This window comes from Mytilus trossulus, chromosome 3, assembly GCF_036588685.1.
Source record: "Mytilus trossulus isolate FHL-02 chromosome 3, PNRI_Mtr1.1.1.hap1, whole genome shotgun sequence".
Lineage (NCBI taxonomy): Eukaryota > Metazoa > Mollusca > Bivalvia > Mytilida > Mytilidae > Mytilus > Mytilus trossulus.
In genome coordinates, this window is record NC_086375.1 from 59,534,978 (window position 1) to 59,560,519 (window position 25,542).

Genomic DNA, 25,542 nt, shown 5'->3' on the forward strand with positions numbered 1-25,542 from the left:
TTATATCAAATTTATCTGTATTAACAGATAGTATTAATAATATCTTTACACGTTTTACGGCATCCATCTCCTAAATTACAGATAAAATATTGAAATGGTAACAAAATATGTAATTCTTTCAATTTTCCGTATACAAATGTATCCGACGTATAATGAACTTTAACGACCAGTTTACATCATCAATAAACGTTCTTTGATTAAAATGTATGACTGAACATTTTTTTATAGTTTTTTTCAAATCATATGTTTTAATGTAATACCTAATACCGCAGTCCCACTAGAGAATTTTAGGTTTTTGACGTACGTAATACCTAACATACCTTAACATTTCAAAAAATGTTCATTGTTATCTCCCGTTGACCATTTAACTTGTAAATTAAATAAAAATAATATATTTTGACGTACGTAATACACCTTAACTTGGTCGTTGTAAAATTGTGTTTGTCTTCCTTTTTCCATTTATTTCAAATCTATTTAAAATAACGTATTCCACGAGCGAGAGTTTACACTTGTCTTACATATGCACATACGTAATGAAAAAGCTAACTTTGCTCGAAGGGGACACATGTATATTTTGAATAGTATACAGTTCACAATGTTTCCTATTTTCGTAAAAATAAGATTTTATTTTCAACTAATTTGTGAATATTCGGGAAAATGAGTTTTTACACATATTTATTCATAAAAGGATAAAGTTGATCAACGATTAAGGACCTTGTACAAGTTCAGTAATTTAGGTAAATATATACATGTAGGTTGTAGTGTCTATTATTATAATATAATTATTATTTAGGCATACTAACATATCTGGATTATTTGATCGTTTTGGGTGTTATCTATTTTGTTGTCATTAACATGAGTAAGGACGTTTGTTAATTTTTGTAAGAATACCAAACATATTTGTTTTGTCTTATTGATAACTCAGCTTTTATTCACTTTTCAATGAATGATCTGTGTCGTGTGTGCCACAATCTATCAAAAAAAAAATTTACCTGGAAAATTCATTATGGCAACCGAAAAAAACCATATCGCAGTGTGATAAATTTGCCATGTTTAGAATCCCTTGAAGAATGCAGATTCATGAGTGTCAACAGGGGTGTTACAAAACGGACGGACCTACGAACCGACAGCGCGATTGAAGGTAGCATTGTGTTACTATGAACATTCGAAGCATCCCTGATGAAAGGTAATTACTCTGAAAAAAGAAACCTGTCGCGGGAAAAGAAAAGGTCGGCGTTTCGACATGTATGTTATCCAAGGCGAGATACGGTCTTGTAATATCGCAACCAAGCGTGACTTGATGCTAAGATTATTGGACCCTTTGACGACAATCAGCGTATAAACTTAAGAAATTGACTGTCACAGGCAATTTGGTGTTGGCTTAGCTGTCAATCAAAACAATACATTACCAAAACAGGTGAACCATGCCGAGTAGGGTTTTCGGAAATAGTAATCTTAATATTTTCCCTGTTGCATTGCCTTACACATTTGAGCCAAATTAGAGGCATAAGCGACAATCAAAGCTGAATGAAGCAGCATATGTTTAAAAATGCTGTCGTTTCAATTTGGGTAGCTATTAGACTATATCTGCTTCATGATAAAATAGGGACAAAAGATACTAGAGAGACTGTCAACCTCATAGATTGAAAATAAACTGACGACGCCATGGTCTTAAACACAAAAGACAAACAGACAAATAATAATACAGAACACACAACATAGAAAACTAGAGATTACGCAACACGGACCCCACCACAAACTTGGGGTGATCTCAGGTGCTCCGGAAGGACACGCAGATCCTGCTCCACATGTGGCACCCGTCGTGTTGCTAATGTTATTACAAATCCGGTAAAAAGTCTAATTCGGTAGGTCACATTCGTGAAAAGGGAAGGGTATTGTAGATAATCCAGACTACAACAAGCTTGGATATATAGTAAAACGTGGTTCTAAAGTGGTAGATAAGTAACTGGGGCGGATCCAGAAATTTCAAAAAGAGGGTTCCAGCAAAAAAAGAAAACAAACAGTTGGTGTCTCCTTTTCCGCACAATTCACATAGTTTTTTTTTTTATTTTCGAAAAAAAGGTAGAATCCAATCACAAACCCCCACCCTTGGTACAGCCACTGAGTAAATTATTTGTAACTTTTTATCCGTTGTACATGATAAGCTTACATGGTCTGCAAGCAAACTACCGAAATTGATGCGCAGGATTCCATAAATGATGACCCTTACCTTTGCCTTTTTAGTGGGTTTTTAAGTTAAATTTCTTTTCTGATACATAATTTTTTTTTTTTTATAAATAATATATTATTATTGTTCAGTATAACTAGTTTCCTCGATGAATCTAACAGTTATTGTGTTTCGAGTCATATCATCACGAGACAGACGTCCGTGCTGTAATGCATATCAGTTTAGTATGCTTAGAAACAGCCTCGCTTTCTACCTCTTTCTGTTGTCATGACAAATAACATTGATATTTCGAGCCAATTTACGGTTATTCTGTATTTAATTTTGAAAGTCATCGCTCATTTACATTTTTTGGGGGGGGGGGGGGAGGGGAGACTCTGACATTGAAATGTTGTTTTAAAATCATCAAATGGGCAGAAATATCTTAAAATTAAATTCCCAGCACTCCCCTCGAAAATCGAATGGTCCGTGTCTGTTACATGACTGTCATTTTAGAATAAAAACAATTTTATATAACTATCCGACTGAAATTTGAAATACAGAAACCGGCGAACGGAGACAACCACAATTTATATTATGTCTTATAAGTCCGTATAGTTGTAAGCCTAAGTTTCTTGCGTTAACGTACGTAAGTTTCGTTTAAAACATAAAATTCTCTACTAGGCCACGATCGCACTACGGCTGTAGTACGGTTGTGTAGATCGCAGTAAGGTCGTATCACGGTCGTAGTGAGGTTTTCAAGATCGCGATGAGCGTGGCCAATTTTGAACATGTTCAAAACAATCGTGTTGCGGTCGTGGCGAATTCAAGTCGTAGAAGAAGCGTAGTGAGAGTGCACTAAGATCGTAGTGAAATCGAAAAAGCTCGCTGTACCATCGTAGCGAGAGCGTAGCGAAAGCGTGATTCTATTCGAAAAAACTGCGCTACGATCTCAGAGCGACGTTATTCCGACCCTACTGCGACCCCACTACGCTCCCACTACGACTATACCACCCTATTCGCGACCATAGAACGCCCTTTCCGTCCTCATCACGATCCTCTTACGACCTTACTACGTTCATACTACGACCATCATTCTCATTGTCATTTTCACATAAAAAATATGAAATCTCTCCAGGTTTTGTTTGTTTGTATGTATTTGGAACTTCTTGTTCATTTTCTCTAATGGCCAAACCATGCTTCTTGGTTTTTTGTATAGGTTATACTATTGGTTTTCCCGTTTAAATGATTTTACATTAGTAATATTTGAAGCCCTTTGTAGCTTGCAGTTCGGTGTTAAAGCCCGTACCTAGGCCGATATTGGTTTATTTTATAAATTGTTACTTGAATTGAGAGTTGTCCCATTGGCACTAATACCACATCTTACTATATGTATTGACATATCTGTGTCATCTCTGCTATCGTTCACTAAACTATCGTTATTTGAGCTTTATAGACTAGCAATAGGTTGTAATTTAGGTTGGATTGGTCGGTCCAACATGATAATCTCTGCTTGATCAGGCCTTGAAGCCACAAAACTTTCGAGACAGTTTTTTATACTCAAAAAGGAACCACTCAAAATGCTGGATTTCATGTTTCGAGCATGATCGTTTTGCACCGAGCAATGAGCAATTTTTTATCACTTCAACCCAAGGATTTGTTACTATCAGAGCTTCCTCTTGCTCCACATCAACCCCTACCTCCACGCTCACGTGTTCCAGTAGATTTCGGTGGAATGACTGTATCGTTTCCAAGAAATCTACGTTTTAATCAGAAATAGAATGAATGGAACTGTATTGATATTGACGTTATTGCTGAGAACGTAGTTAGATCGCGGTATGAACGTAGTATAATCGTGTAAAGACCTTGCTATAATCGCAGTAGAAGCGTGGTACGATCGTGTGCACTCGGATAACTCGTGGAATGGTCTTAGTGAGAACGTGATGAGCGTAAAAAGATCTTGATAAGCGTAGTGAAGTCGCAGAATGAGCGCGTTGAGAACGTGGTATAATCGTAGTGGGATCGTTGTAGAAGCGTAATGAGGACGTAGTTACATCGTGAAAGCAACGTTCATTCCGCTCATACCGTGACCTCACCACGATCTGAATTTATTTTAGATCGCGGTGAGCGTGGTGAAATCGTGGTGAAACGAACCGACAGCGCGATTGAAGGTAGCATTGTGTTACTATGAACAATAGAAGCATCCCTGATGAAAGGTAATTACTCTGAAAAAAGAAACCTGTCGCGGGAAAAGAAAAGGTCGGCGTTTCGACATGTATGTTATCCAAGGCGAGATACGGTCTTATAATATCGCAACCAAGCGTGACTTGATGCTAAGATTATTGGACCCTTTGACGACAATCAGCGTATAAACTTAAGAAATTGACTGTCACAGGCAATTTGGTGTTGGCTTAGCTGTCAATCAAAACAATACATTACCAAAACAGGTGAACCATGCCGAGTAGGGTTTTCGGAAATAGTAATCTTAATATTTTCCCTGTTGCATTGCCTTACATATGTGAGCCAAATTAGAGGCATAAGCGACAATCAAAGCTGAATGAAGCAGCATATGTTTACAAATTCTGTCGTTTCAATTTGGGTAGCTATTAGACTATATCTGCTTCATGATAAAATAGGGACAAAAGATACTAGAGAGACTGTCAACCTCATAGATTGAAAATAAACTGACGACGCCATGGTCTTAAACACAAAAGACAAACAGACAAATAATAATACAGAACACACAACATAGAAAACTAGAGATTACGCAACACGGACCCCACCACAAACTTGGGGTGATCTCAGGTGCTCCGGAAGGACACGCAGATCCTGCTCCACATGTGGCACCCGTCGTGTTGCTAATGTTATTACAAATCCGGTAAAAAGTCTAATTCGGTAGGTCACATTCGTGAAAAGGGAAGGGTATTGTAGATAATCCAGACTACAACAAGCTTGGATATATAGTAAAACGTGGTTCTAAAGTGGTAGATAAGTAACTGGGGCGGATCCAGAAATTTCAAAAAGAGGGTTCCAGCAAAAAAAGAAAACAAACAGTTGGTGTCTCCTTTTCCGCACAATTCACATAGTTTTTTTTTTAATTTTCGAAAAAAAGGTAGAATCCAATCACAAACCCCCACCCTTGGTACAGCCACTGAGTAAATTATTTGTAACTTTTTATCCGTTGTACATGATAAGCTTACATGGTCTGCAAGCAAACCACCGAAATTGATGCGCAGGATTCCATAAATGATGACCCTTACCTTTGCCTTTTTAGTGGGTTTTTAAGTTAAATTTCTTTTCTGATACATAATTTTTTTTTTCTATAAATAATATATTATTATTGTTCAGTATAACTAGTTTCCGCGATGAATCTAACAGTTATTGTGTTTCGAGTCATATCATCACGAGACAGACGTCCGTGCTGTAATGCATATCAGTTTAGTATGCTTAGAAACAGCCTCGCTTTCTACCTCTTTCTGTTGTCATGACAAATAACATTGATATTTCGAGCCAATTTACGGTTATTCTGTATTTAATTTTGAAAGTCATCGCTCATTTACATTTTTTTTGGGGGGGGAGGGGAGACTCTGACATTGAAATGTTGTTTTAAAATCATCAAATGGGCAGAAATATCTTAAAATTAAATTCCCAGCACTCCCCTCGAAAATCGAATGGTCCGTGTCTGTTACATGACTGTCATTTTAGAATAAAAACAATTTTATATAACTATCCGACTGAAATTTGAAATACAGAAACCGGCGAACGGAGACAACCACAATTTATATTATGTCTTATAAGTCCGTATAGTTGTAAGCCTAAGTTTCTTGCGTTAACGTACGTAAGTTTCGTTTAAAACATAAAATTCTCTACTAGGCCACGATCGCACTACGGCTGTAGTACGGTCGTGTAGATCGCAGTAAGGTCGTATCACGGTCGTGGTGAGGTTTTCAAGATCGCGATGAGCGTGGCCAATTTTGAACATGTTCAAAACAATCGTGTTGCGGTCGTGGCGAATTCAAGTCGTAGAAGAAGCGTAGTGAGAGTGCACTAAGATCGTAGTGAAATCGAAAAAGCTCGCTGTACCATCGTAGCGAGAGCGTAGCGAAAGCGTGATTCTATTCGAAAAAACTGCGCTACGATCTCAGAGCGACGTTATTCCGACCCTACTGCGACCCCACTACGCTCCCACTACGACTATACCACCCTGTTCGCGACCATAGAACGCCCTTTCCGTCCTCATCACGATCCTCTTACGACCTTACTACGTTCATACTACGACCATCATTCTCATTGTCATTTTCACATAAAAAATATAAAATCTCTCCAGGTTTTGTTTGTTTGTATGTATTTGGAACTTCTTGTTCATTTTCTCTAATGGCCAAACCATGCTTCTTGGTTTTTTGTATAGGTTATACTATTGGTTTTCCCGTTTAAATGATTTTACATTAGTAATATTTGAAGCCCTTTGTAGCTTGCAGTTCGGTGTTAAAGCCCGTACCTAGGCCGATATTGGTTTATTTTATAAATTGTTACTTGAATTGAGAGTTGTCCCATTGGCACTAATACCACATCTTACTATATGTATTGACATATCTGTGTCATCTCTGCTATCGTTCACTAAACTATCGTTATTTGAGCTTTATAGACTAGCAATAGGTTGTAATTTAGGTTGGATTGGTCGGTCCAACATGATAATCTCTGCTTGATCAGGCCTTGAAGCCACAAAACTTTCGAGACAGTTTTTTATACTCAAAAAGGAACCACTCAAAATGCTGGATTTCATGTTTCGAGCATGATCGTTTTGCACCGAGCAATGAGCAATTTTTTATCACTTCAACCCAAGGATTTGTTACTATCAGAGCTTCCTCTTGCTCCACATCAACCCCTACCTCCACGCTCACGTGTTCCAGTAGATTTCGGTGGAATGACTGTATCGTTTCCAAGAAATCTACGTTTTAATCAGAAATAGAAGGAATGGAACTGTATTGATATTGACGTTATTGCTGAGAACGTAGTTAGATCGCGGTATGAACGTAGTATAATCGTGTAAAGACCTTGCTATAATCGCAGTAGAAGCGTGGTACGATCGTGTGCACTCGGATAACTCGTGGAATGGTCTTAGTGAGAACGTGATGAGCGTAAAAAGATCTTGATAAGCGTAGTAAAGTCGCAGAATGAGCGCGTTGAGAACGTGGTATAATCTTAGTGGGATCGTTGTAGAAGCGTAATGAGGACGTAGTTACATCGTGAAAGCAACGTTCATTCCGCTCATACCGTGACCTCACCACGATCTGAATTTATTTTAGATCGCGGTGAGCGTGGTGAAATCGTGGTCTCGTGGGACTGGGGCTGTCAACAAGAGACCAAAATGGCACAGACATTAACAACTATAGGTCACCGTACTGCCTTCAACAACGAGCAAAGCCCATACCGCATAGTCAGCTATAAAAGGCCCCGATATGTCAATGTTAAAACATTTAAACGGGAAAACCAACGGTTAAATCTATATAAAAACGAGAAGCATGGTTGGGCCGTTAGAGCAAATGAATAATTACATACAGACAAACAAAATCTAGACAGCTTTTTTTAATTAATTTTAAGTGAAAATGACAATGAGAATGATGGTCGTAGTATAAACGTAGTTGGGACGTAAGAAAAGCGTGATGAGGACGGCAAGGGCGTACTAGACTCGTACTAAGGTCGTGAACAGCGTGATATAGTCGTACTGGAAGCGTAGTTGGCTCGCGATGAGAACGTGATAGTCGTAGGGAGGTCGTAATGTCGGCGCTATGAGATCGTAGCGCAATCTCTCCGAATATAATCACGCTTTCGCTACGCTCACGCTACGATGGTACAGCGACCTTTTGCGATCCTACTACGATGTTAGTGCGCTCTCACTACGCTTCTACTACAACCTGATTTCGACACGACCGCACCACGATTGTTTTGAACATTTTCAAAGTTGACCATGCTCATCACGATCTTGAAGACCTTACCACGACCATAATACGACCTTAGTGCGATCTACACGATCATACTACGATCATCAAAGTTTGCATTTGTATCACAGATCGTAGTGCGATCGTGGCCTTGTGGGACTGCGGTATAATAAAATGCAATCCCCATTAATAAATGTTACTTCTTTTATTATGTGATTCAAATTAAATTATTGTAAGAACATAACTGTAAGCAAAATTTGAATGATAAAATAGTACAAACAGTTGTGCTTTCAGTGAAGAAAGCATTTGATTAAAAAAAGATATAAACTATGTCGGTGCCTGATTGTTAAAATAAGTTGAACTCTCTATCTATTCTTTTTTACACCTTATTATAGAATATGCAATACAAAGTTCAATGTCATTTCAAACTTTTCACATATATATATATAAATATCAATTGGGAATTATTTTGATTATTTATAGCAAATGGTGGTTTTCAGAAAACAGAATGTTACTTGGTGCATTATCCAATTTACAACTATGAAAACTTATGATATTAACTGAACGGTATTTAATAATAAATATAACTAGTTCTTTGTAACTAAGCAACTCCAAGTGTCACTGATCATACATTGTTTGACAATTGTTAATATTTTCTATACACTTATGAAACATTTGAATATGCGAATGAAAGATTTTAAATAATCTCTGTTTTTATGGAGAATTGACATTTCACCTGCACATGTTTATGATGATGTTATTATTTGTAAAAATGTTAATTTCATAGACCAAGACTTTGTCGGGGAGATGCATATTAATGTGGGTTCCTACTCTTAATTATTTTTTATGTTGTACACTATTTATATGTTTATTTAGTCTATTTATTTTGTGCAGTATCGTTTTTCATAACGATCCAACGACCTCGTACAAATTAAACTCGTTGTTTAGTGTCTAGATGATCTATATATCAATTTTTCAAAAACTATATTCACTTTCACTTTCGAAGGTGTTCAAATAGTATTTAGTCTAAAAAGCAAATAAACGGAGTTAATTGATGTAAAACAATGAAATGTTGATTGACTGTGCATTATCTGTGTCTTTCAGTTGATTAGTTCGGTAATTTACCCGGTTAATTTTCTACTCTATTTGATTGTAGAGTTGTGACAAGGAAGCCTTGATAAAGAATAATAAATTCATACACTAGAAGGAATTTTCCTTTTGAAACAAAGCGTTCAAGATTGTGATGGAGGGTCCAACATAAAAAAATTTAAATTTGTAGAAGTAAGGCCTAATTAAAAGAAATCATCAAAATCTTAGGGACAATTGTAATCCTCATGAACTTACTTCTTTCAATATAACAATAGAAATATGTTTGATATAACGGGGGATTTCGGGGCTTTGAAAGGCCATCTTGCACACAAATACGACACGTATTTTCACTGTATCATTAATGAGTAATTGTTATTTAATTTTCCAAAGGAAATTCTCAAGAAAATCATTACTAGTATATGAAATGAAAGGAACGATGTCCCAGCAGAAATCAAAAGAATTTGATTACTCAATTCTATGATAACGTCAATTACATGTTTTGTTAGTCAATGCCCTATTATACCTAGCAGTACACGAGTACACGCTGACACCCTGACTTTTCATAATCTAATTGATTGACAATTGCTGGCTATATTGACTCAATGTAGACCCTTATTATAGATATAGTATAAAACAACGAATAAAATAATTATTCAAACAAACAATTCTCTGAAACTGACATAAGCAAGATGTTTGATGGCTTGATTGACAACATATTTGTAACGTTTTGAGGACGTGTTTTTCAACAGACTGACGATAATGGGAACCAATTGTGTACCTCTCCTTGCCAACTTGTTTCTTTATTATCATGAGGATGACTTCATACAGGGACTTCCTAGGAAAACAAAATAAGAAGTTAACAATATCCTTTAACTTTACTTTCCGCTATAAAGATGATGTTCTCTCACTAAATACTAGTAATTAAATGATAAATAACGATTCAAAACAGTGCATCGTAAGCCTATTTGGCTGGCTGAAGATTTATATTATGTATTTAATGTAACGATATACTTTATATTCAGGTTGCACTATAATAAACAATTCTTCTTCTTCTTCTTCTTCTTCTATTTGGTGACTATGTTGAACGCATCTTTTCCATCGAACTAGAGATAAAGAATACAACAGATACAGTTTAGTGAGTCTCATATCTTGATTTATATCTAGAAATTGACAATGATGGTCGGTTGAAAACAAAACTTTACGACAAAAGAGAGGATTCGAAATTCCCGGGCTTGCATTTCCTATCATGATTTCCTTGATAGTTGATTGCTGCTCACAAGTAAGCTTGTACACAAAGAGTTCCAAATAGTGAACTTTAAATCATCCCTTCGTAAATCACGGGTTGGTTGGCCGTTATGAAATAAACGTTTTACATATTATATCGGATATTTTCCTTATGTCGTTATTACAATCCCCTTCCCTTTTCATGAATGTGACCTACCGAATTTGACTATTTACCGGGGTTGTAATAACATGATCAACACGGAGGGTACCACATGTGGAGCAGGATCCTCTTGCCCTTCCAGAGCAACCGAGATCACCCGTGGCTTCGTCGTGCTTAGTTTTTAGTTGTCTATATTGTATCATGTGTACAATTATTTGTCAGTTTGTCTGTTTTTCATTTTTAGTCATTGCGTTGTCAGTTAATTTCGATATATTAGTTCAATTGTCCCTCTGGTATCGTCGCCACTCTTTTATGTATATATTATTAAACAATGATTAATTATGGATACATTAAAACAACGAATAATTACGGATATATTTCAAAACAACGAATGATTATGGATATATTATAAAACAACAAACAATCATGGATATATTATAAAACTACTTGACTTTTAGAAAAAGTTGTCAGAATTGGATATTTAATAGTTGCGCAGTTTACCAAGTGGGTGGAATGTTTCTTTTCTTGCTATTTTTCTTATGATTTCTGCCTTCTCTCTCATGTCAACGAAGAAATTTATTCTCTCCTTCCATCCAAATTTCTTTTCATTCTTTTCGCTCTGTATAAGAAGATCAATATAATCAACGTCACTCAATGGATTTGGTCGCAGGGCTATTTCATTCAGTTTATTTATATAACAGCGAACATCATTCATCATTTCCTGGACTTTGTTGTAGAGTTCTGTGAATGCCAATTTGACACTATCCACAATAGAGGTTTGTCTTTCTTTACCAATTCTTGCTAGCAAATATTTTCGTTTTAACACTTCATAAGAACTTTTCACCTTCACTGAATAGGTTTCGAAACGAAAATCATTGTTTCGATGAATATCCCAGAAACATTTCTTGGGACAAACTGTACAGTGGCCATCGTTCATAGCAGCGCATTGCATCTTATTTCTGTCTTCTGGTATGCGACAGGGAAAGTGGCATGTTCTGTTACAAGTCAGACAGTTGGTAACGTAGGTTCCAGCAGTTAAATCTATTTTTCTCATGCGAATTTCGTCTACTTCATACATAAAATTTTTGTTAGCTTCTATTTCTCTTTCGTGTCGCCTTAGAATTTCCTTTTCTTGTTCAATGGTGTTCAGCTTGTGCAGACCTTCATGAATCTGCGGTTGCAATCCTTGAACTGTAGCTTCAATATTTTGTCGAAGTTGTAAGACTTGCTTTGTCAACTGTAAGCTTTTAGTCTGTGTAAATCGCAGTTCTTCAAAAAATACACTAAAACTTTCTCTCCCCATTTTCCAGTAGAGACTGGCAAATTCTGATTCTTGAGAGATTTGTCTTGAAGAGAAAAGTGCGGAATTATTAAACGTGTAAAAGTGTTTGAATGGTACTTTCGCACCTCGCAAAGCATCAATAACTGGCGGTTGCTTGCCGTCTGCAAATGTTATTAATACGTAAATGTTATTAACAACATCTTGACCAAATATCGATAAAATTGCGTCAAAAAGATACCTTTGTGGCGGCGTCAATCGAACAAGGGGTGCTTGTATAACAAAACATATTGCATCTAAATACATAATGCCTTGGCTTCCTTTTGTGGTAAAGAACTGCCTTATTTGATCAACTATTTCTTTATCTCTGACAACCCCACGTGTGTCGCCGAAGCCTGGAGTGTCCACTATATGCAAATCGTAGTCAATATTACTTCCACTCATTGTTCTGATGGTATAACTGGTGATCCATTCAGTTTGTGACTTAGTCTGAAATAATGTATTAAATATGCTTAGTACAAAGTAAGATAACAAATATACCGAGCTCCTAGGAAAATTCTAAACGAAAAGACTTTTTTTTTTCAAATGGCAAAATCAAAACTTAGATACATCAAAGGAATAGAAAAGAAATGTCATATAAATGGCTTGCTACAGGTATTTATTGTGTAAACATTGTGGATTAAAACGGTTGTTATAGCTAGCTTAACCTTTCACATGTATGCTATTCCCATTGAATTCCATTATGTTAACAGTAAATCAGACATTTTCATGTTTAAATGGTTTTGAAACAGTTATTTTAGTCTCCTTTAAAGCTTGCTGTTCGATGTTAGTTAAGGATCAGTGTTGAAGGCTGTGACCTATAATTAATGTTCTTACATTGTGACTTTGATGGAGAGTTGTCTGATTGGCAGTCATACCAGATCTTCATATTCATAATATGTAAAAATGGGGGAACAGCAGTAAACATTGTGTTACAGATGTATATAAATCATTACACTTTGAGCAATTTTATGTGTTCCTATAAGATCATCATTCTTTACTTTTGAGATAAACAAATAAGGACTTTATATTAATCAAAGTCTAATTGAAGATGTAAAACAATTTCTTCTTGAATTTAAATATTCACCAGTATTTCTTTCAAAATATAATTGTTTGGGTATATTATTGCCTAATAGATTCATGATTGAGACAACAAGTATACATGTTTACTTTCATCAATTAAGGGTATTAGAGAAAACATGTCAAATTTTTATGCAATATATTTTTGATATTATTTGCTGGATTTTTTTTAGACATTGTACCAAAGCGTTGAATTTGTGTCATTAAATTCAATATTGATGTTTATTAAAAATGTCTAGTTTTTACAACGTTAAGTTATTTTTTCACCTGGTCATGGTATCTTGTTTTTTCCTCATCCGACATTTCAACAACCGTAAATCTGAATTCATCGTCCCAGGAAACATCAAAAATATAATTAATCATTCCATCAAGCAGTGTACTTTTTCCAGATCCAGTAGCTCCAACAAGCATTATGGTTTTACCACTAGTGCCCGGTCTCTTTTGTCCTGGTAAATATACATTCTAGTTTTACTTTACATACTCAAGTGCAACTTTTATTCCATAGCCTTATGTTGTCTTAAGGAAACGTACATTACAGGTAAGCTACAACTTTTTTCCCATTATCAACTAACATCTTACTTAGATTTTGAACATTTCTGATTATATTGTTTTTTTTTCCATTTAAGATACGAATTTCATACAACAACAATTTTTTAAAGTAGATTAAGTGCAGATCAATTGTTATTGCTTTAAATCAACATACGAAATACAATTTTCTTTCTGGAAATCAGAATTTATACAAACGATATATGATGAACACTTTAAGTAGGGATTAGAATATGCATAAATGAATTAAAATGAATACAAATATGAATATGAATGTAAACGTTTTAATCCAAAAGCTTAAACAAATCTGATAATCATGATGGAGTCCTCTGTTAATGTTCAAGATAGAATTGGATGATGTGGTATGGTTGCATAGTACATTTAATGTTTACACAGATGTAAATTATAGCGTCATTTTGAATGGTTTGAGTCTTTGTTCTTATGTCAACAAATAAGTCAGTCCGAATTGAAATTGTTCCTTTGTACATCTAAAGTTTGTCTCCACCTACAAATTGAACTCAACTTGTTTCAAAATTTAAAAAAAAAACAATATCACTCGTTACGAGGTATATTAAAATCTAAAGTATGATTGTTTTTTTTTTGTTCAATAATTAATGAAAGTGAAATAGTGAAACAATTTTTCGCTTTTAGCAGCCAGGTTTTTTTTAATTTTGTCAAATGAAGCTGAATAAAACATTCATACTGAATTATTCACTTACAAGTGAATAAGAAGACCTCGTTGAATCCGTATTCATATAAAAGGATAATTTAACCCCTTAACTAGAGATGGTAACGCATGAATCGTGCGTGTTCGGTTAGTTTAAGGAAATGAATGTCAATATTAAAAGAGAAACAAAGGTAATTCATTTGATTGAGTGATTCGATCCACAAAACAAAAATATTCTTATAAAGGTGAAACGGATGATAAACATTTCTATTTTTATTTTTATTTATGTTCATATCGCTTATATGACCTAAGGAGATCAACTCGATAGTTATTTAGATGGCGTCAAGATTAAATACACAAAAAAAGCTACATTTTATTGAGTCCATGTTCTGTAAGTTGTTTATTCCTGACTTTTTATAACTCGGAAAATGTTTTACACGGTGATAAATCAGATAAAAGTATTTGAATCAAATCGGTAAACACACATTTGACAGCTAGTGTCAATTTCAGAGCCTCTATTTTGCTTCTTTTTCTTGAACATTGAAAATTGTTTATCCGTCAATACGCATATTTTCAGTCTTCCTTATCGTGTGAACACCACTGTCACTCTAAATTGATTAATGTTAGTTTATTATTGTAAACTGTAAGCAAATAAACTCATCATAGCCACCAAGACTGACATTTTATATTCGAATCAGACGTGCGTTTCGTCTACTAAAACAGAATTAAAGAAATTTTAAAATTACTAATTAAATTATTGCATTATAATTCATTCTTACCAAAATAACATTTCTGTGTTTTTGCTGCATTATTTGTGCCACCTTTAGTTTTTTGAAACGGAATTTTATAAATTTCGGGATCTGAACGTCTTACTGTCTTTGCTAAACCTTTAACATAATGTGATAGAGATGACTTAGTGATGAATGCGACTGCTGGGTTGCTGAAATATCCGTCTTTTTCATCTCTGTCAATAGAACAAATCTTGAACTCATATTGGGTATCACCTTTCAGGTCTTTTACTGTGTAAATTGTTCGTTTACTTTCCGTGATAATAGATTTCCATCTTGAATCACCAAGATTGCATTCTCTATAGACAATTTTATATCCATTAGTGTAACCACTGTCTTCTTCTGGTTCTGTCCACGACATCATAATACTATTGCTCGTACAGCTTATAGAAATAGGGACACTCGGTGACCTTGAAGGCTCATAAAAATCAGAACCAGTTTCCGAAGATGCCACTGCAGGGGTAGCTACACAGAGAAATAAATATTCAGGCATGCACATGTCAACTTTGTTTTGTTTTATTTTGTTTTGTTTTTTACTTTTTCTATTTCTGTAATGACGTTGTCAGTTTGTTTTCAACTTTTTAGTTTGAATGTTTCTTTTGTATCTTTTCTTTTTCGAATTTAAAAATAAATTCGTAGGATTTTTTATTGTTATGACTTTCATGTTATCTGGTGAAGTATCAAAGATTATGTAGTCTTCGTCAGGTTAACTTCTAAGATAATGAAATTGCATCAAATATGATTAAAACTGCAAACTTTAGATCAATTGATATTCTATTTTTATAAGTAGTCCTAACAAAAGTTTCGAAAGGTATTTCATTGTAAAAATATTACAGCCATGGTTCAAATGAGTAAACTTCGTATACTTTGACCACATAGATTTAGTTAAGAATGTGATTATCATAACAAAATGAGAATACAAACTTCAATCAAATCTGTATGGTACATAACGCCAAATTACCTACCAGAAAGTGTTTCTTTATACCCATACTGATTTAGTGGGTCAGGTTTTGAGTGCTTAAAAGGACAGCCTGGTCGTGTACAACCTGATGGTTGTGTTTCATGCCAGCAAGGTATCAGTTGGCGGTTTTTCTGTAAATTAAAGGATCGCTGAGAAAGAAGTACCTCTACTTTAATACAAGTTGAGACGTATTTGGTAATATTCAGGATAAAATGAAACTTAAAAGAAACATTTACAGAATCTCAATCTACTCATAAAGCAAGAGGTATATAAATAGTACATAATATTTTTTAGTTGAATACGGTTATCTTTATTTCTCTTTTGTTTTGTATTCTCGGATGTCTCATACGGATAAACCGAAAAATGAAAAGTTGAAAATCGTTATGGTTGAATTCACCACAACGATAAAATCGGGTTTGTATGATATAATGCATGCTTCAGTTACAAACGTTCAAATTACTTGTTATATACATGCATGAACTACGTGTATATTGGGCATATGCTAAGGGTTAAACGATTCTTAAGATTTAATCCTGCATTTTCAACATATGGAAATGAATGTACCAAGTCAGTTATATGAGAACTAGTAATATGACAGTTGTTCCCCATGCGTTTTAGCTTTGATTTTGCCATTTAATAAAGGACTTCCAGTTATGAATTTTTCTTGGAGTTCGGTAATTTTGGAATTTAACCTTCTTCTACAAACCTATACCAACAGAAAGGATGAACTGACCCGCCCTACAGACGAATATCTTAGCATAAACAGGAAAGAAAGACTTGAGCTGATATATTTTGACATTAGATATATATGCCAGTCATTTCTTAGCTCTCCGGGTGAGTCAATTTTTTAAACTAACAAAACAGGAAGTATGAAAGTTTTCTGGCAGCGATACCTTAACGTAATTGAATGACCTGCTTACCTGCTTTGGTTTCACTACTGAATGTCTAAATTTACAGTTAGATTTAGTGCATCTCCCTTTCTGCCAAAAATTACAAGTAACGAAGCTCGACCTAGCTGGCTCACTATGTCTAAACGGACATCTGTCTCCCTAAAACAGAGAAAATTTACATTTATAGCAATGCCAAAGAATACAGGGAAATAATTTCAGAAAAACGTATCTTATAATCATAACTAAGCAAAAAGTAATCGTAAGTTCCTGTACTAAGTCAGAAATACGACCATTGTTATTCGTTTGTTTGATATGTTTGAGCTTTTGATTTTGCAATTTGATTTCAGACTTTCTGTTTTGGATTTTCTTAAGGGTTCGGTATTTTTGTTATTTTACTTTTCACATTATTTTTTTTCTTTCAATTTATTCCCATAATAGCAAATATATTAAGTACGTCCACCTTGTTTCGATAGCAGTACGACAATGACTATTAAAATATTGGTCAGTTTTATAAGTTCATGATATATCTTTTAATTTGATCATCAACAAAACTTTGCTCGTTTGACCTTTATGATTTATACAAGTGTCTTTCTTACAAAATATTGCTACACATCATTTTGTAATACTTCTGTAATATCGCATTTTGTAATACTTCTGTAATATCGCATTTTGTAATACTTCTGTAATATCGCATTTTGAAAGGGTGCAAAATAACAGTTACTTCAACAGATGTGAACTGTAATATTAGATGAAAATAAATACGCATAAAAGAACAACGACGGGTATTCCAGTTTTGTTTCTCTACTTAAAGTTTATTTGCATTATTCAGACTTGACTATTCTAACTTCTGCTAGGAGTGTTGCTTAATCTTTGGTTTTCTTTGTTGTATTTTGCATACTTATATTAATTGTGACCGTCTGTCTTTTTCTTTTAAGCCATGGAAATGTCAATTTTAGGGTTTGACTTGTGAGTGCGAATGTCTCTCTGTTATCTTTTACATCTCTTTTTTTTAATTTTCATCTTTTGAAACGGTGGTTGAAATACAATCAATAGAATGTGGTCATACCATTTAGTGCCTTTACGATTGATTCAGCTTCCCGCAATCAATATAAACGTAGAATGTGGGTAACTGGATCAATACTGTTGTTTCAGGAAACAATGTTACGCTTATGATAGTTGTTGCTTCATATATTTAATCAAGCTCACCGTTATTACGTGTGTCGATTGTACACATTCACTATACAAAAAAACATAAATGAATAGACATCCAACTTTTGTGTTCCTCCAATTAAGTTAAAACATATAACTACTGTACACTTTCCAAAAATATTTACCAATAATCTAAATTCTTCTAATGAAAGCTTGAAAGATCTACTTCAATTTTATAATGATGAATAGAATGAACATCATTGCTGGTTTTAACTTTACAGTACAATATCAGAAAGATGAGCACGGACAAGTTATCTGTCGTTGTCCTTATTCGTGATCTTTTTTGCTGATTATGGCCTTTTTCCTGGATAAGTATTTATTATGAACAACATTTAAAAAGCCATTAGTTGAGATCAAAATATCTTTATAGAGTGCTGCATATATCTTATAATTCTTTTGTTTTAATTCACTTTGAAATACTTGTATAATTTTTTTTAATCGCTTATCTGATGTATTTAAAATACTTATGACAATTGCTCCTCAGTTGTATTTGTTTAAATTTATTGGAACAGTTTGATTAACGAGTGTGGTTTAAATCTATATATTTATTAAAGTTATTGGTCACATGACGTTGTAACGGTCAAGCTATTGTTTACTATAAACACGTGTGTGTATGTTTATATCAAGCACATGGTGTGTTATTACGTTCAATTTGATTGGATGGCATATACCAGTAGTGCCGGTTTTACGGGTATATGCCCTCATGATTTTCGTGAAAAGCATGATTAAGTATTACTTAAGGGGTCAGTTTGAGAAAATAAAGTTATTCGAAGTTTGTCTATAGTTCAAAGCAGTATCATTAGTTATTATGTTTAAGTGTTATGATATGGTTATCGTTAATTGGAGTATATGCACCATATATTACATTATATTAATTTGAATTTTCCCTCTTTTGTGGATATTTTTTGATTGTGTAACTGTATGTTACTGTGCTATTGTATGATTGGATTGGTAAGTGTGCCTGAATTAAAGTGAAGGACTTTAGTTTGAGAAGCATATTGAATGTAATGTTAATATTAAAGGCTGCTACAGTTGTAGGCACACTTATCCAATGTATGTGTTGTTTTATTTATTAAATAATTTATATTCGTTTGAGCTGGCGAATTAGAATATAATCAACGATAACTAATATCATACTTAATCTAGGGTATTTTACAATACAAGTGAACATTATTAAAACGCCTTCGATATTGTGGTACAGACGTCAGGCTAGGGTATAAAATATGTTGATTTTTGCGAAAATCTCTATCCATATATATATTTCACAGGAATTTATAACCTATTTTTGTATCTTTCGGCATTTAGATATACAATATGTGACATATTGATTACAATACAGGTTCTAATACAATGGGAGCACTCATATTCATTGTACAAAATTTTACAAACATCTTGATAGAAGTTGAACATTTGACTAATTGCTTATAATTCTACCTAATGTTAAATTAACTCTGGGAAATTGCACTACATTGCTATATTTGACATTCCAAAACAGTAACCAATACCAGTGGCACGTGTGTTCATACCTTTTTGACGGAAGATCCCCCTATTTACACCTCCAGCTGATGAATTAATCACAGATAATAACCCATTAACCCCATAGTATAAAACAAAAATACCACAAGCTAACCGCGTAAGGTATAAAAAAAAGAATTTATTTCGACAGAGACAAGTTTAATGTGTGTCTGATTTCGAGGACATTTTTGTTTATTTATTTGTATGTAATTAAGAAAACTTAATTCATTTTGTTATAAAATATAGCTTTACCTTTTCACATCCAGAGCTTGTGTCGTAGAAAAATTGACAATCATTTACATAAGCAGTCATCTCCTAACTCATTAAATAATAGTTTCATTTGAACACAGATAATTGCCAGAAAGTGAAACACTTAAGCACTCTCTATATAGGTATGTGACCATCTGTGATTATCTGTCAATCGGAATTTCAAAATACCAGGTTTTTTTAAAAATTTACCTGTATTTATAAGATTTGTTACAAATAGTAACATACTTTCTGGAAAAAATAATAATTCAACTTTCGGTTTCGTTTGGATTTCATTAGCTTTAATTTTTATTAGTTAAATGCTCCAAAACGTAAGGTATGAGGTTCTAGATGGGAATGGGGTCTTTAATTTCTGCATTATATTAAGTTTTATTGCAGTTTTCCTTATCTATAAAAATAACGCTAAGTCTGCGTAATTTTATTTGCACCCTAATACCCTCTATTAATTTCTGTGTTTTCTTTTAGTACATATTCTGTAAACTCTATCTAGATTATCATGTAATTGACATACTTATTATAGTTATTATGAAACATTTTTTCAATGTGATACAATATTTTTTATTATGCGTGTTACAGTAGTATTTTACTACCAACGGGGACAGTTTTATTTTCCAGGTTTAACAATTTGCTGACCAAGTGATGGAAATAAATGCATTGGAAATTAGTCTTTGTATCGTCCCTTAATCGGTAGAAACGTGAAAGGTGAGATATGGGATCAATACTGCTGTTTCAGGAAATAATAGTTGTTGCTACAGACTTTGAATCAAGCTCTTTATTATTACAAGTTTTGATTATACACATCCACTAAACAAAAGCCAATATATATATATATACAAGGCACCATCTTTTCTGTAGCAGAAAAAAATTGAGAGGCAATGTATTTTATTTTGCTGCCAATTAAGTGAAAACATTTAACCTGCCACATGGTTTTACCAGTATTCTAATTTCTATCATAGACATATAAAAGGATTATTTCAATTTTATTGAATCATCAATAATAGAAATCATTCTTTGGTTTACCTTCATTGAGCAATTTTCAAAAAAATGAGCATGGACGAGTTATTAGTTGCTATCCCAATTCCTGATGATACAGATCTGGTCTATTTTGCGGAATAAAGACCTTTTCCGGGATGTGTTTTTATTATGAACAACATCTTAACAGCCAGAAGTGGCGATCGGCGACCCTTATAGAGCGCTGAATATATCTTATAGTGTTTGGTTAGAATAGACTTTGGTCTCCTGACATTATTTTTCCCCGTTTACTTTCTTTTATCTGTTTAAATGTACGAGAAAATTTAAATTAAAGAGTAAAGGATACTGCTTTATCGATACTTTTTGATATACTATATCAGGAGTTTTTGGCGTATTTTAGCTACTTATAGTATATTATTAGGGCTTTAATATTTGGGTATATATTAGACATGGTTTAAAATAGCATTTTCATTTATCTGTATTTCCTATCATGATTTCCTTTGGTTGCTGCTCACAGGGAAGCTACAGTTGTTGGTGGGATTCGTGTTGATTAGTATGTTGTGTCTTGTGTACTATTATTTGTATGTTTTTCCTTTTTTTAGCCATGGCATTGTCAGTTTATTTTCGATCTATGAGTTTGACTATCCCTCTGGCATATTTCGTCACTCTTTTATCTGCTGATTTTTGCGAAAATTCCTATCCATACATATCATTTTACTACTAGTATCAAATTCTCCAGGACTAAAAAAAATGCTAAATTTACTTGTTTAATATTGTTATGTTTGGTGTCTAACTGTCAATACCTAAAAAAAACTAAATTTATAATTTTCAATAAAGCAGGTAGACATTCCATTCTCAATTGCATATCCACAATGTTTTAACAATCAAAATATGCTGCTTGAATATGTTAATAAATACACATATCTTAGTATTCACTTTAGGGCATCAAGATCAGTTCCTTTGCTCAAGGAGAACTCTTTGAAAAAGCCTTAAAGCGTACTTCAAATTATCAACAGTTTTATCGTCACTGAATCCTTCTGTTAAAAATGGTGTTTTTGATTATATTATTTAACCAATTCTGTTATGTGATTGAATGTTTAACCATCCCACATCTTAATATAGGAGTGGCTTGTTAACCTTGCATTTAAATTATTAGATTCTTGGTGACCACTCCAAATACAGCTGTTTTATCCGAAAAGGACATACTTCGTTTATATCAAAGAGAGACGAAAGATACCAGAGGGACAGTCAAACTAATAAATCGAAAATACCAGATTTATTTAAAATCATTTCATATCTCCACTGCAAGATTGTGCCTTTCATGAATCAAAGTTATTGTCTAGTGCGAGAAAACCTTCATGGTATGGGTCTTGTAATGTGATGTTAAAAATGATTAAGTCTGCTTACCCAGTGAATGATACAAAACTAATGAATTTAAAAAGTAACTTTATCATTTACATATTTTTTTTTAAAGAATGGGAACAGACATTACAAATACATGATCGTAGTAAACTAAACTCTTTTGTGATTTTACTTTTTTGTACAATTTTCCGAAGTTTTGATACAAGAGCAAATCTGATAAGATTGCGGACTCCAAAACACTCCATAAAGATTGAAAAGTTAATGCAGCTGGGTTTTCCTTGATACGATAGAACTTGTCCCAGACGTTTAAGCTCTGAAGTTGCAGTTGAGTAACATTTTCTTCTGAATTGTACCTCACAAAATAATGAGAGAAGCAAATTAACACTTTGGGCAAGGAGATATTGTGCTAGTTTTGATATGTTGGCTATTTAAGATCAATATTTGTTAAAAAAAAATGAACCAAGAATATCAAGTACAAAATAGAGTCTTCATAAAACATAATGAAAAATACTCAAAATTCATATCATTGTTTGCGTTTTCTGTGTAATTTTGTGTATTGTTTTCTTATAGCATTTGTACAAATTGTGTTTGAAACTAAATCCAAATTCAAATAAATTTTACACAAAATGTTTAAATAATATGTAACTTCATCCTTTACGCACCTGCATTGGTGACTCCTGAATCTGAATAATTGAATAATAATCCTGTATATGTTCTTATAGCCACGAGAAGGACTATCTAATAAGCCTTCTTGTGTATAACTTTATGCTTGTGTTGTAAAGTATTCAAACAGTTCTATGTGTTTGCATTTGGTTGAGTGTCCTTTAAGCACCTGCCATGTGTGACTCATGCAAATCGACAACAATAAGGGCTTAAAACTCATAAAAATATTTTTTTAATGGAAGTGATTCTACTTTCTGGTGCATGGTCAATAAACGCTAAACATGATGGTAAATGTAACCATATTTATTGACACAATTTATAGTCATTGTTTGTATTATTTTTCTTGTGTATAGTCTATATTCCAATTGTTTGAAATAAAAATCCCTGTACTGATTATGCCCATAATGGATCCTCTACTGGAAATGACATTTATCTTATATGCCATAGGAAATTATTACCCATTTATGTATCTCACATCTATCTGATATAAAACATGGGAAACAATTATAAGTTTTTAATAACATCGAAGCGCTCATATTATTTGTAAAACGTGTACAGACATATTGATAGATGATAAAAATTTATGACTCATAAACATACAAGTTTCTACCTATTATTATATTACCTATGTGAAATTGCACCCCATTGTCATGATTGACATCGCAAATTATTTACCCATACCAGTGAGACTTGTGTGTTAACCTTTCTTTAAAAATAACCACCCACCCTCCTATTGCAGGTGAATCATTCACTAACTATAACAAAATAATCCCACAGCATAACAAAATAAAACCACATGTTAACCGTTTAAGGTATAAAATGTTTACTTTACTTCTACAAAGATGAGTTTTATATGTGTCTTATTTCGAGGACATTTGTTTATTTCCTTGTATGTAATAAAACAAATATATATAGCTATACCTTTTCACATCCTGAGCTTGTGTCATAGAACAATTGGCAATCATTTCCATAAGCAGACATCTCTCCTCACATAGATAGTTTCATTTGAACACAGGTCAGGTCAATGTTATCAAATTACCGGAAAGATAAACAAATAAACACTCTCTCTATATATATGTGCCCATCTGTCAATCGAAATTCCAATACCCGGATTTAAACAAAAATACCCGAGTATATACATGTTTTGTTATGAGTAATAACATACTTTCTGGAAATAATAATACATTTGTATTTCAGCTTTCGGTTTCATTTTTAATTTCAAACTTTATTAGAAACGTTCATCTTATTTGTGTTGGTCATTTTTAATGTGTATAATTTAATATGGGCATTATGTGTCAAAATCATGTTAAGCGATTGACTCAAATCCTCATATTTGATTTATAACATACTAAAACGTAAATTCAAAGTTTCAATAGGTCTTAAATAAACAATAAACAACGAATGAACTCGATGATATACATAACCCTTATGTGTGGATTTCAGTCTTGAGGTTATCTAGGTCACACGAATACGGATTCAATGAGGTCGAATTGTTCACTTGCAAGTGTATAATTCATCAGCGATGTTTCTTAGCTTATTTTGATAAAACTAAACTAAACTGACTGCTAAAAATGATTTCACTATTCACTTCCATTAATGATTGAACAAAACAAAAATCATATTTATATTTTGTATATATCTCGCAACTAATGACCCTTCAAATTATCAATGTGTGTCATCGGGTTAAATTCATCTCCATGTGTCTATTTGAAACGACAGTGTGTATTATTCAGTTTTCAGAGTGTTTTTAGGTTTTTAAATCCTAATGTGTTTTTTTACTCAGTATGTAAAAATGGTTATAACATAGCTTTGGTGAGAACGACTTGTCATACCATTATCATTTATGTGTAAACCGCATCCATACCCTCATGTAATAGGCATTCTTAACATTTTATTTTGTTCATACATAAAGCTAGCTTATTAGGCAACTCTTTTTCTGTGTGGTACAACAGGTATTATGCGTTTTACAGTTACATTTACAATAAATGAGGGCCGTCCTGTATTTTTCTATTTTGGTAAAATAGTTTATCAACTGTATATGCATATTATTATCGGCTACTCATCTAAGGTTTCCATATGTATGTTTATGTGTGTGTGTGTGTTCAATGAAACGTATGACCATCGTTCCTAAAACGAACATAAATTTATTTACTAGGATGATGAAAATCAATAGGATATTTAAAGCCAAATAGTGTGTGTTTAATATTTTTCACACCAAGAAAAAATGTAGTTTAGTTAAGGAAATAACTCACATTGATAAACGTTATCAAATTATTTACAAATTACTAGTAGTGCTGTAAAACAGTATTTAAATAGGTAGATTGAAAGTTCTGATGAACGTATGAATTATGTAGGTGTAAGGATCTGAATAGAAGGCTCTTCGTTTCTTTATTCTTTAATTTTTTTATCATTCATCTATATTCTTTATTTTTGTCCATTTATCTCTATTCTGCAACTCAAAGTTCAGTATTTTTGTGATTTTACTTTTTTCTTTGATTTTAATATATAAGTAACTTTTCTCCATTTATTCTGTACATTTTACCAAACATAATGTGAAGGGGTTTTTTTTCGCACATTTTTATCTTTATATACATTATTATGTATCCTGAACCTCATACTCACCCACATTTATCCCGCAGATTGATCCAACTTTGACATAGAATCATTTGCATAACAGCATGGACAAGACCATTTCTTGGCGCTCTCAGGTTTTGAGATAGATAAGGTA

General features: G+C 33.5%; 1 protein-coding gene across 1 annotated transcript; it reads right to left on the reverse strand.

The window, feature by feature from the left end:
• Positions 1-10,112: 10,112 nt before the first annotated feature.
• On the reverse strand, positions 10,113-23,954 carry LOC134711988 (uncharacterized). Its single transcript, XM_063573061.1, has 7 exons — positions 23,736-23,954; positions 16,857-16,985; positions 15,941-16,067; positions 14,967-15,440; positions 13,242-13,420; positions 11,078-12,344; positions 10,113-10,295 (listed from the first exon to the last, which is right to left on the reverse strand). The coding sequence occupies exons 1-7, from the start codon at positions 23,793-23,795 to the stop codon at positions 10,174-10,176; spliced, it is 2,358 nt and encodes a 785-aa protein (XP_063429131.1). The 5' UTR covers positions 23,796-23,954; the 3' UTR covers positions 10,113-10,173.
• Between the last annotated feature and the right edge of the window lie 1,588 nt (positions 23,955-25,542).

Coding starts and splice junctions, on each gene's coding strand:
- LOC134711988 (XM_063573061.1), bottom strand. CDS start 23,795: ATGTCTGCTTATGGAAATGATTGCCAATTGTTCTATGACACAAGCTCA. Junction 15,441..15,940: donor GTATAAAGAAACACTTTCTG/GTAGGTAATTTG, acceptor TTCTCTGTGTAG/CTACCCCTGCAGTGGCATCT. Junction 10,296..11,077: donor AGAAACATTCCACCCACTTG/GTAAACTGCGCA, acceptor CTTTATCTCTAG/TTCGATGGAAAAGATGCGTT.